General features: G+C 50.2%; 1 protein-coding gene across 14 annotated transcripts in view; it reads right to left on the bottom strand.

Moving 5' to 3' along the window:
* Positions 1-692: 692 nt before the first annotated feature.
* NFASC (neurofascin) overlaps positions 693-11,574 on the bottom strand; it is a 54,183-nt gene continuing 43,301 nt past the window's right edge. For 6 of the 14 annotated variants that reach the window (XM_031065143.1, XM_031065149.1, XM_031065151.1 and 3 more), the window contains 4 exons: positions 7,889-8,020; positions 6,887-6,956; positions 3,616-3,627; positions 720-1,002 (listed from right to left, as the gene is read on the bottom strand). In XM_031065143.1, coding sequence (XP_030921003.1) covers positions 771-1,002; positions 3,616-3,627; positions 6,887-6,956; positions 7,889-8,020 — 446 coding nt within the window. In that variant the 3' untranslated portion in view covers positions 720-770. Of the gene's footprint in view, positions 1,003-3,615; positions 3,628-6,886; positions 6,957-7,888; positions 8,021-11,574 lie in introns of those variants that run through there. The other 8 variants (XM_031065150.1, XM_005430833.2, XM_005430832.2 and 5 more) reach the window with 5 other exon arrangements.

Raw genomic sequence — 11,574 nt, 5'->3', positions numbered from 1 at the left:
TCCCTGCATAGGTTTTTTCAGGAAGGAGGGTTTTTTGGGAGAGGTTATGGGCGAGGTGCTGCCGTGAGGATGGACGGCTCAATAATCCGGTGTTTTCACCCCAAAATCCACCCCTTTCCTCCTTCCATGCCTTTGCTCTGCCCAGGCCCCTCTCACCCCTCTTCCCTCCCAAAAATTCTTTGATTTCTTTCCCCCTTCCCCTCTGATCCAGAACCTTCTTGGAAAAATTAAACCCAAAAAGTTGGAGCTCCCTCCTAAAAGAACAAAAAAAAGCCTCGGGGAGCAGAGCCCAACACGGGGCCCCTCCGGACTGGCCCTGAGGCAGCCCCAAAACTGGGGAGCAACCCCAAAACTGGGGAACAACACCAAAACTGGGGAACAACCCCAAAATGAGGAGCAGCCCCAAACTGAGGAGCAGCCCCAAACTGGGAAGCAACCCCAAAATTGGGGACCAACCCCAACACTGGGGAGCAATCCCCAGCTGGGAAGCAACCCCAAAGCTGGGGAGCAGCCCCAAACTGGGGGAACAGCCCCAAAATGGGGAGCGACCGCAAAGCTGGGGAGCAGCCCCAAATTTAGGAACACCCCAAAGGTGGGGAGTAATCCCAAACTGGGGAGCAGCTTGAACACCTTCTCCCCTCCAGCTGCTCCAGCTCAGCCCCAATTCCCACTCCGGCTCCCGCCCCGCACATCCTTTGCCGTTGGCTCGTTTGGGAACCCCCGCCCGCCCCGAACCCCTCGGGCTGCGGGTGTTTTTCCCGGCGCTTTTGCTATGCCAAGGAATAAATGGCATTGACAGGGGACGTGGCCTCGGAGCTCTCGTTGCCCTCGGTCTCCTCTTTGTCCTTCTTGACCGTGTACTGGCCGATGAAGGAGCCGTCCTCGTTGAACTGGCCCTCGCCCCCTTCTCCGTAGTCCACCAAGCTGTCGTCGCTCTCCTGCTGCTTTATCGTGCCGTCCAGCGAGGTCTGGCTGTTGGGAAGAGGTTTGTTGTCTTCATCGCTGGCAGCAGAAGACAGACAGACACGGCAAGGGTTGAGAAACGGGGCTGAGAACCTTCCCCCGAGGGATGGAGATCCTAAATCAATCCGCAGCGGGAATGCAGCTCAGCAGAGCCCTAAATAACGGGGACTCGTCTGGGTGTTGGGGGGTGTGGGAGTTGGAGGTGATTGGGATCTCTGAACATCCAATTTTATGATTTTTCAGCTCGGAAATTGAATTTAACCTCATTTTCCTCATCTCAAATTTCTTAAACCTCAATTTCCTCATCTCGATTCCTTTCCCTCAATTTCCTCATCTCGATTCCTTTCCCTCAATTCCTTAATCATAATTTCTGAATCTAAATTTCTTAACCTCAGTTTATGAACCTCAATTTCTTAACCTTGATTTCTTACTCTCAATTTTTTTTGCTCTCAAATTCTTACTTTCAATTTCTTAATTTTAATTTCTTAGTTTCTAAATCTCAAGTTTTTAACCTCAATTCATTCATCTCAGTTTCTCGCTCTCGGTTTCTAAATCTCAATTTCTAAATCTCAGGTTTTCAAACTCAATTTCTTGCCCTAGATTTCTTTACTTCAGTACTCCACCCAAAACTTGGATCAATGGGTCTGGGTGAACATCAGGAATATTCTTCCTTTGGATTTTTTTCTCTCTCTGTTTTAGCCCCCCTTGGTAACCTGGTTGAGTGGTTTGTTCACAGATTTCCTTAAGGAAACACAGTTTTTCCTTGAAAAAAAACCCACATTTTTTTCTTGGAAAACATGGTTTTACCTTGAAAAAACGTGGTTTATCCTTGAAAAAACACTTCCCCTTGAAAAATCGCATTTTTTCTTGAAAATAGAGTTTTTCCTTTAAAAAATGCAGTTTTTCCTTGAAAAAAAAATGCAGTTTTTTTCTTGGAAACCACAGTTTTTCCCTTGGCAAAAACCACATGCAATGGGGAGCATTGTGAGGGTACACTTTTAGGATGCCAAGTTTTATGCAGCTTCCAAAACTCCTGGGAATTTCCCTTTCCCAGTTTTTTTCTGGGCATTTTTCCTTGCTCAGTCTGGGTTTTCCTTCTTTTCACTAAAAACCATGTCATTCAAAATAAAGAGTTTGACCCAAAAGGGAAAATAATCACTTTAAAAATTCCTTTTAACTAAAATCTAATCAGGGAAAAAGCTGTTTTTCCTTGGAGGGCAGGGACTGGTATCCCATAAATTGAGATATTTTAGGAAGGATGAGAGCGAATTGCTCTAAATTGATATAAAAATTAATTTTTATATCAACAATTCCTTAGTTCATGCAAATTCTGTCATATTCCTGAAGATATCCCTGAAATATTTGTCCTCCCACCACCATTCCTGTCTTTTTCCAGTTGTTCTTTTTAGCTTGGGATCTGCCAGGCTCGCTCCACTCTCTTCCTTTATTTTCCTTAAAATTGGTGAAAATTTAAGGATTTTTTTTTTTTTTTACTTTTCTTGGGCCCTTGAGCAGGGCGAGGCATTAATTCTCTCTCATTCCATGGGATTAATTCTCCCTCATTCCATGGGATTCATCAGCTCCCTGAAGTGGGTGAGGGATTTGGGACCCCACCTTGGATCGGCGCTTTGGGAATCCCATGATAACACGACCCCAATATTTGAGACTTCCCATTAACTTGGCATCACAACAAAAACATTAATTTGTTAGCTCTGGAAGCAGATATTTTTTTGGGGAAAAGGAGGAATAATTGAGTGAGGAAGCAGGACTGGTTAGAAAGCCCCAAAAACGCGGAGTAGAGAGCGGCAAAACGCAAATCCTCGATTCCCAGCGCCCCTCCCCAAACTTTGGGGGGCAGCTCAAGCCAAATCTGGAGCTGGATCATCCCTAACTGAGGGGTTGCAGCACCAAATTCCCGCTGGGAATGCATTCCCAGAGAATTCCTGATGGTTTTACCTCTCTCCGGGACTGTTTATCCCGTTAGTGCGTTAGGAGGGAGCAGCGGTTTTCTGTCAGCTCCTGGTGGGATCTAACCCTGTTAAAACAGATTTCTGGGAGTGCAGCCGGACCAGGTGTTAGTGCCCAGGTGGGAATCACGTGGGAAATGCTCTCCTGAATCCCATAAATCATCGGGAAGAAGGGGAGGCTGGAGCCGGAGGGAGGATTTTCAGGACTAAGAGCGGGCAGTTGGACAGGATCCAGCGGTTCTGGCTCATGTCCCTTGTCCCCATCCCCTGGGATGCACTTTTTCTTGGAAAACAATAGTTTTTCCTTGAAAAAACACAGTTTTCCCTTGAAAATCCAGTTTTTCCCTGAAAATCCACTTTTTTTTTTTCCTCTTGAAAAATCCCACGTGCGTTCCCAAGTTCAATCCTGCTCCACCAGGAGGGACCAGCAGCTGGAGCTGGGGGGCCTGGCTGGATTTGGGGGTACACCCAGCCCATGGAGCAATTCCAAAGCAGGATCTGAGTCTCCAGAAGCCCCGATGGCAGCGGGAATTAGAGGGATCTGTTTAATGTGTTAGGCAGGGATGTGGGGAGGGGGACAGGGGAGTTTTGGCCGTGAAGAAATCAACGGGAGGAAGGAAGGAAGGAAAATAAAATTTCCAAAAAAAGCGGAATGTGCCGGACTTCTGGCAGCACGAGGTCCTACCTTTCAAGAGACCTTCATGGTCCATGTGGATAGACCAGGTGAAAAGGAGGAGAAGGAATGGGAATAAAACAGAGAGAAGCAGAAAGAGCCTGATCAGAGAGAGAAATGAGGAGGTTCTGCATTCATAGGGGGAGTGCTACCACCCAAAAAAAAAATTAAAAAAAAGGGGAATCGTCGCCTCGTTATACCAAATGGAGCTGGGAGAGCCGTTCCAGGTGGGATCAGACTCCTTGGAAGCCATCCCAGCATGGAAAGGGCCACCCAAGAAGGGCTGGGTGGTGTCCAGGGGACAGTGGTGGCTCTGGGGAGCCGCGTGCCGCAGGACAAGGGCGGCTGGGTTCACCCCAGAGTCCTGCTGGGATTCCTTGGAATGGCCCTATGGATAAACCTGCACCTTCCCAGAGCTTTTCCAGAGCTTTCCTCCCTCACGAGGCTCCTGGGACAGCTCTGTGCCTGCTGAGATGTCCCCTCCTCAAGTGGCACTGCCTGCACTGTGTCATGTGTGCCCTTTTCCTTTAAATCCCGGCTGGGAATCCGGACCCCAAATCCACTTCCCAGCATCCAGGAGTTTCCAGCCGCCTCCCCAGGGGCAGCACAGAACATTTGGTATAATGAGGCACCGGCGCTGGCATGAAACGTTGTCCGTGGATAATGGTCCTGGCCTGGGAAGGAGCTTCCCTGCTTGGGAACACCATTATCCCGGGATCGGAGCAGAGATGCGGCGGGATCTCGGGATGAAGAGCGCGGAGAGTGGCATGCACAGGGCGCTGGGGACGTGAGGGTGACGAGGGCACAGCAGCCATGCCATGGGGAGGAGGGGACGGGGGCCGGGATGGGCTCAGTTCCTGCCCTTCCCTGAAATCCTAAATGCTGCCCCTCCCGGAGCCCGGCCCCGCAATCAGCCCCGAGCTCCGTCAGCCAACAGCTCCAGCCTCCGGCTTCACCTTCCCTTCTGCCTCCTGGAGGGAAACCTCCTGGAATTCTCCCAGGAACCCTGGTGTTCCTCAGGAGGAGGGGGCAAAGTTGGTGGGTTCATGGGTTGTAGGATTATTTTTGGTTGTTCTTATTAGATTAACACTTTTCCCCCTTTTATTTAGTTCATAAAACTTTATGGACTCCATCCCAGAGTTTTATTGTCCTTTTATGGTCCTCCTTTTATTCTCCTTCCACTGATTCCTGCCTTTCCCTTGGAAATTTTGGGAATGGTGTTGTCCATGAAAGTCAGAGCTCCAGCTGAGCAGAAGGATGAAGGATTCACCCCAATCCTTCCCCTTGCCCTTGGATGGTGCCCGGGGATTTCTGCCAGCCATTCCAAGAGTTTGGTTTCCCTTTGGGGTGGGAAGGTGCCTGGCCATGGAGTTGCCTCAGGAATGGTGGATGGGGCCAGGAGGGGGTGGCTGGACCCTCCTCTGTGGGGTCCAGAGAGGCAGAGCCGGGAAATCCGGGAATGCTGCCAGAAGCTGGGCCTGAGGAATCCCTTGGGAATCCCTGTGGGAATCCCTTGGGAATCCCTGTGGGAATCCCTTTGGGAATGGGGGGCTCAGGCTTCCCACAAACCACCCCACAAATTTAGGCAGCACGAGGCTCCCTATCCTGACTGGAATCACCGTTTGGGGCCAGGCTGTGTCCTGGTTATGGCTCATTCCCATGCCAGGAGTGCCCCATCAAACCCTGCCTTGGGAAGGGATGGGTCTGACCCCAAAACCTGCTGCAGGACTGGGCTGAGCTTGTCCCTTCTCTCCTGTTTTCCGTGTCCCAGCCTGGAATCCGAAGGGAGCGTCCCAAAAATTCACAGGTGGAATTTCTGGCCACCCCTGGAAGCGCTGAGCAGCAGGGACGGGAGGAAAGTGTTGGCCCTGTGTGTTGTTTAGGACATTTAGGAATGCCAGCTTTTTCCTACAACATCCTGCTTGTATTCCATGTTTTTTTTGGGGAGTCTGGGGAGCTTCATGGAATCCTCTGGAATAAAAAAAATCCCTCTGAAATGGAGTTTCTGTGCCTCTGACGAAATTAATGTGATCCCTGGTTCTGTTCCATTTGTGTTTCTGATTCATTTATTTCCCCTAAATCCTCTGGCAGAATCCATTCTTACTCCATCCTTTCCCGAATCCCAAACCCATCCTTCCCATGCTGGGAATAACACGGGATTCAATCAACCCCTGGTTTAAACGATGAGGAAAATTTTCCTGTTGGGTTTTGACTCCAGCTCAGGTGGGAAAAGGAATTTTAATTCTTTCAAGGAATTCGAATTAAAATGTCCCAAATCCCCTCAGCTGCTGGGTGAACCCTGACAGCAGGACATGCTCCCGCTCCCGGTGGATCACGGAGAGCTGGGAATGCTGGGGAAGTTCCTGTCCCTTTCTGACACATCCCAGGAGTTTTCCTGGAGGGAAAAAGGCTCTGCTGCTCTTTAGGGGTGACATTTGCGTGCAAAGAGCGGGGTGGAGCCGGGGCAGTCAGAAAGGTTCTGGCTGGATCCCTGCTGGAGCCCTCACTGGGGTTTTTGAGGGATTTTGTGGGGTTGGAGCACAGGCAGACCCCAAATCATTCCCCTTTCTGCTTCCAGGGCTGATCCCTACAGAGACCGGGGCATTTCTCCCATGGATATTCCTTTATGGGAAGGACAGGGGCTGAGCTGTGGGGTGAGACTGCAGAAATGCCCTCAGGCTGCTACGAAATTTGGGGTTTTGGGGTGTTTTGGGGGGTTTTACTTGCCAGGAGTTCTATTAAGGTTGTTCTGCTCCTGGTGGGAGCTGATCCCAGAATCCCAGCTCTGCCCAGCCTGATCCCAATGGAATTTTAGGCATTTCTCCCATGGATCCTCCTTAGGGTACTTCAGAAATACCCTCAGGCTGCTACAAAGTTTGGGATTTTGGCGTGATTTTGGGGATTTTTTGTGTTAGAAGTTCCATTGAGGTCACTCTGGTCCTGGTGGGCGCCATCCCATGGAGCTAATCCCAAAATCCCAGCTCTGCCCAGCCTGATCCCAACAGAACTTTGGACATTTCTCCTTTAGGATCCTCCAGAAATACCCTAAGGCTGCCACAGACTCCGGGTTTTTGGGGTGATTTTTGGGATTTTATGTGTCGGAAGTTCCACTTGAGTTGGTTTACTCCTGCTGGGAGCTGTCCAAGGTCTCTGATTCCAGAATCCCAGGAAGAGGAGGTGGAACCCCGCAACCTGGCAGCTCCTGGAGCCGTTTCCTTCGGGAATTACAGCGGGAAGGCGGCAGGAGGATGATGGGGGGGTCAGACATTCCATGGGGTCCTACCTGTAGTCGAAGGATCCGTCCTCCACGTTCTTGTCCTCAGGATTGAGGTGCTCATCCTTGTTGTCCCGCACTGCGAAGGAGCAGAGACCCCCCCCCAGTTAAACCAGTAAGGATTGAAGGGTCTGGGAATGGGGAGGAGCTGGGGAAGGGTCCTGGGGGGGGGGTCCCTGAAGGGGAGGAGCTCGGAGAGGTGGAAACTGCGCTGGGGAGAGCTTGGAAAGGGTTACAAAGGGGTTACAAAGGGTTTGCCAAGGGTTTGTAAAGTGAAAAAAAAAAAAGGGTCTGCAAAGGGTTTGTGAGGGGGTTAAAAAGGGTTACAAAGGGATTGCCCTCACCTGGGTATTTCCCAGGATGGATGATCCCCAAGATTCCCGGACTTGTTGGGAATGGCCATTCCCACCTCTCACCTGGACATTTCCCAGGATGGATGATCCCCAAGGATCCTGGACCTGTTTAACCCTTGGGAATTGCCATTCCCACTCTCACCTGGATATTCCCCACCACTGGATGATGCCACACCCATTTAAATTTTGGGATTTCCCATTCCCACTCTCAACTGGATATTCCCCACCACCACTGGATGTTCCCCAAGGATCTTGGATCTGTTTAACCCTTTGGGAATGGCCATTCCCACCTCTCACCTGGATATTCCCCACCACTGGATGACGCCACACCCACTGAAATTTTGGGATTTCCCATTCCCACTCTCACCTGGATATTCCCCACCACTTGGATGTTCCCCAAGGATCTTGGACCTTGGGGATGGCCATTCCCACCTCTCACCTGATATTCCCCACCACTGGATGATGCCACACCCATTGAAATTTTGGGATCTCCCATTCCTCCTCTCACCTGGATATTCCCCACCACTGGATGATGCCACACCCGTTTAAGTTTTGGGATTTCCCATTCCCATTCTCACCTGGATATTCCCCACCACTGGATGATCCCCAGCAATCCCAGACCGATTGAAATCCTGGGATTGGCCATTCCCATCCTCACCTGGATACTTCCCGCCACGGCTCCTCTTGATGAAGCAGACGATGAGGAGGATGAGCACCAGGAGGGCGATGGCGCACATGAGGCCGATGAACCAGCCCTGTGTCGCGATGTCCACCTGGTTCTTGGTGTAGGCTGTGGAAAAAGGGGAAAATATCCCTAAGGAATGGAGCAATCCGTGCAGGGAATGGAGGAAGAGGAATTCAGGGCGTTGGTTCGGGAATTTTCTTTGGTTTGGGCATGTCTGGGTGTGTGGTTGAGGTTGTAGCGCAGGGATTTGTGGTTTTTGGGGTTTTTTTGGTGCTTTCTTGGTGGTTTTTTGATTCTTTATTGGTGAATTTTCAGTGGAGTTTTGTGAGAACTTTTGGTGTTTTCTTGGTGATTTTTGTGGTGTTTTCTTGGTGTTACTTTGGGGGTTTATTGTGGAGTTTTTTTGTGATTTTGGGGTGTTTTTTCCACAAAGTTTTGGTTGGTTTTGGTGTTTTATTGGTGTTTTTGGTGGTTTTGATGGGGTTTCTTCTGTGTTTTTTGGGGGGTTTTGGTATTTTTTTGGTGATGTTTTTTCATGGTTTTTTTTTTCCTTTTATGGTGGAAAATAAAATCAGTTTTATCAGGAACCACAAACAGCAAAGGGGCCCAACAGAAAGGAAAACCCGGGAAAAGGGAAATACAAAAAAAGGCGAAGGAAGCTGGGGAAAGAATTTGACGGAATTTGCTGCATCTGAAAACCGCCCTGGGTGCAGGAAGATCCAAGAGGAACATTCCCAAGTCCTGCTGCCCAGGGATTTTGGGCAGCACCGCTGGATCAGGGAATTGCTGAGTTCTCAGGGTTCATTGGAAGCCTTGAACTGGGATGAACTGGGATGAACTGGGATGAACTGGGATGAACTGGTGTCCCTGCAGAGGTGACAAAGGTGGCTCTTCTGCCACAACCACTCAGCTCCTGCTGCCTCTGGTGGCGACCAAGTGTTTCGGGGATGGGGAGGGCCTTGGGGGAAGCCCCCCAAGATCTGGGAACAGGTGGGAATTCCTTGGAATGCCAACAGGAATGACACGGATAACCCTGGTGTCCAGGGGTTTGGGGCAGCACCGCTGGATCAGGGAATCGCTGAGCACAGGGAGTTCATTGGCAGTCTTGAACTGGGATGAACTGGGATGAACTGGGATGAACTGGAGCGTAGAGGGGTCTGATAGCTCCGAGTGTTTTCTGCTGGAGCAAATTCCCGCTTCCAGCGCCTTCCCAAGGCTGTTACAGGATGAATTCCAGGCCTGTTCCCATCCTCCAGCTCCCGTGTCCTCCCTGCCATTCCCTGACTCCCGGCTCGCAGCTCTCCCACACGGTCAGACAGACAAATCCACGGCCTAAAAATAGCTCCAAGGCTGCCTTTTCCAGCCTCTCCTTGGAATTCAGCGAGGCAGAGGAGAAAATAACCTTCAGTGGGGCGGAGGGGATGGGTTTATCCAAGCTGAGGGAAAACTGAGGCATTCCCGGTGGGAATGTGGGAGAGCCAGGGTGATTGGGATGGGGTTGGGAATGGAGATGGGACGGAGATACTGAAAATCCTGAAAATCTGGTGAGGAAAAAGAGGGATGAAGAAAGCAGGGAGCAGCCCTCCCTTAATGTGTTCAGAGAGACAGGATCTTGGAAGAGAGGGAACGAAGGGAAAAATAGGTTGGGTTGGCCAAAATTCCTAACCCACAAAATTCCAGGGACCAAACTGTGCTTGTTCCATTGGAATTGAGCCCACAAGAAGGAGTTCTTTCCTCGGGATGAAATGCAGGGAACTGCAGGTGAACCACGACAAGGAAATTGGGATTAAAGAGGAGAATGACACCGAGGAGGATCTCTGCTCAAGAAGTGATGCTGAAATCGGAATGTTTTGCAGATTTTGGGCAGCACTGAGAGGGGAAGGAGCTGCCTGATACTTCCTTCGGCTCCAACACTCCCAAATCCCACATTTCCTCAATCCCAGCCTGAATTCCAGAGTCCTCAAGGAAGCGCTTTTAGATGGAGAGAATGAGATGAAGACAAAGAAATGGATTCAATAATCCGAGTGCTGGGGAAGGGAAGGGGAAGGAAGCTCTGCTGGAAAGCTTGGAGATGGAAAAATTCCATGAACAGCGATGGGATGGGATTTTTCCAGGGAGAAACAAGGAGGTCTTCAAAACGTGAAATTCCAGAGGAGCCTGAGAGGCAGGGTGAGGGTTGGAGCTGGGTTTGGAAAGGAGGATTTTAAACCTGGAGTTCCCAGGAGATCTCACAGGAGGATGGGGCATTGTCTGTAGGTAAGGGAAAAATTCCCATCCTTCCAAAAAAAGGGGGGATAAATCCATCCTTCCCAAAAAAGGAGGATAAATCCATCCTTCCCAAAAAAGCAGCACTTGAGGACCAAATCAAAGTCCCTGCAAAGGTGGATTTGGAGTGAACGAGGGACTGTCAGGAAGGAAGGTTTGAAGCCCGTGGCTGTCCCAGGGGATTTTGTGATTTGCTTTAAGGTGAGGCCAACCTCGAGGGAAAATGGAGAGCAGCTGCAGGATATGACAGGTCCTGATTGGAATTGCAGCTGCAGAGCCTTTTAAAAAAATAATTAATGATAATTTCGTGGCAGAATATTCGTTAGCTCAGAGTCATCGTTGACGTGCCAGGAGCAGAGCTCAGCTCCACCGAGTTTTTTCCTTGGATTGCAAAAGAGACCTTTGGGTGTGAAAAGTCCCCTCTGCCTCCAGCTCTGTGTGATCCTGTTTCCAGAATCCCAGGATCACTGAGGCTGGAAAATCCCCGTGGGATCATCGAGTCCCAGCTGTGCCCGATTCCCGCCCTGAGCACTCAGTGCCACCTCCAGGTGCCACCAACAGGGATGGGCGCTCCAAACCCCCCTGGGCAGCCCCTTCCAGCCCTTTCCATGAGGAAATTCCTGCCTGATGTCCAACTTGAGCCTCCCCAGCCCAGCCTGAGGCCGTTCCCTCTCCTCCTGTCCCTGTTCCCTGGGATAAGATCCCAAATCCCCCCGGCTGTCCCCTCCTGGCAGGGAGTTGTGCAGAGCCAGAAATTCCCCCTGAGCCTCCTTTGCTCCAGGCTGAGCCCCTGCCCAGCTCCCTCAGACCCTTCCTCATCTCCATTCCCTTCTCTGGACACTCTTCCCTGTGTTTGGACAAGCTGAGAAACCCATTTACTTATTTATTTATTTAAAATTTTGCAGCCCTCCTTCTACTCCGCTATTTTTGTCGTTTCCAAGTGCCCTTTGCTCCTGGGAGGAATTTTTTTTTGGCTTAATGAGCTGCCAGTTAATCAGGAATGAAATCAGAGCTCAGCCTCCTGCAGGGGAATATTTCTTATTTATCTGCCCCCAGCCTGAAGAAACCTTTAGAACAACGATTTACAAGATAAGAAAGAAAAAAAAAACCCAAACCCCCTAAAACTGCTCGGTTCCTTTTTATCCAAAGCATTCCCGATGCCATAGGATTGTCAGCAGGGGTCTGGCACTTGTGTCAGCAGCATCCAGCCAGGAGAGAAATGGATGTGGAGCGTTTATTCCTGCAGGGAAGGCAACAGCTCCGTGCGTCCCACAGGGCTCAGGTCAACACCAGCCTCAATCCTGGGGATAAAGGTGGCTCCATCCCTTATTCTCCATGAAAATATCAGTAGGAACCTCTCAATTATGGAAAATATATGCAGAGTCTTCCCAGCA

Source organism: Geospiza fortis, unplaced genomic scaffold (assembly GCF_000277835.1).
Source record: "Geospiza fortis unplaced genomic scaffold, GeoFor_1.0 scaffold184, whole genome shotgun sequence".
NCBI lineage: Eukaryota > Metazoa > Chordata > Aves > Passeriformes > Thraupidae > Geospiza > Geospiza fortis.
This window is presented reverse-complemented; position numbering and strand designations above follow the sequence as displayed.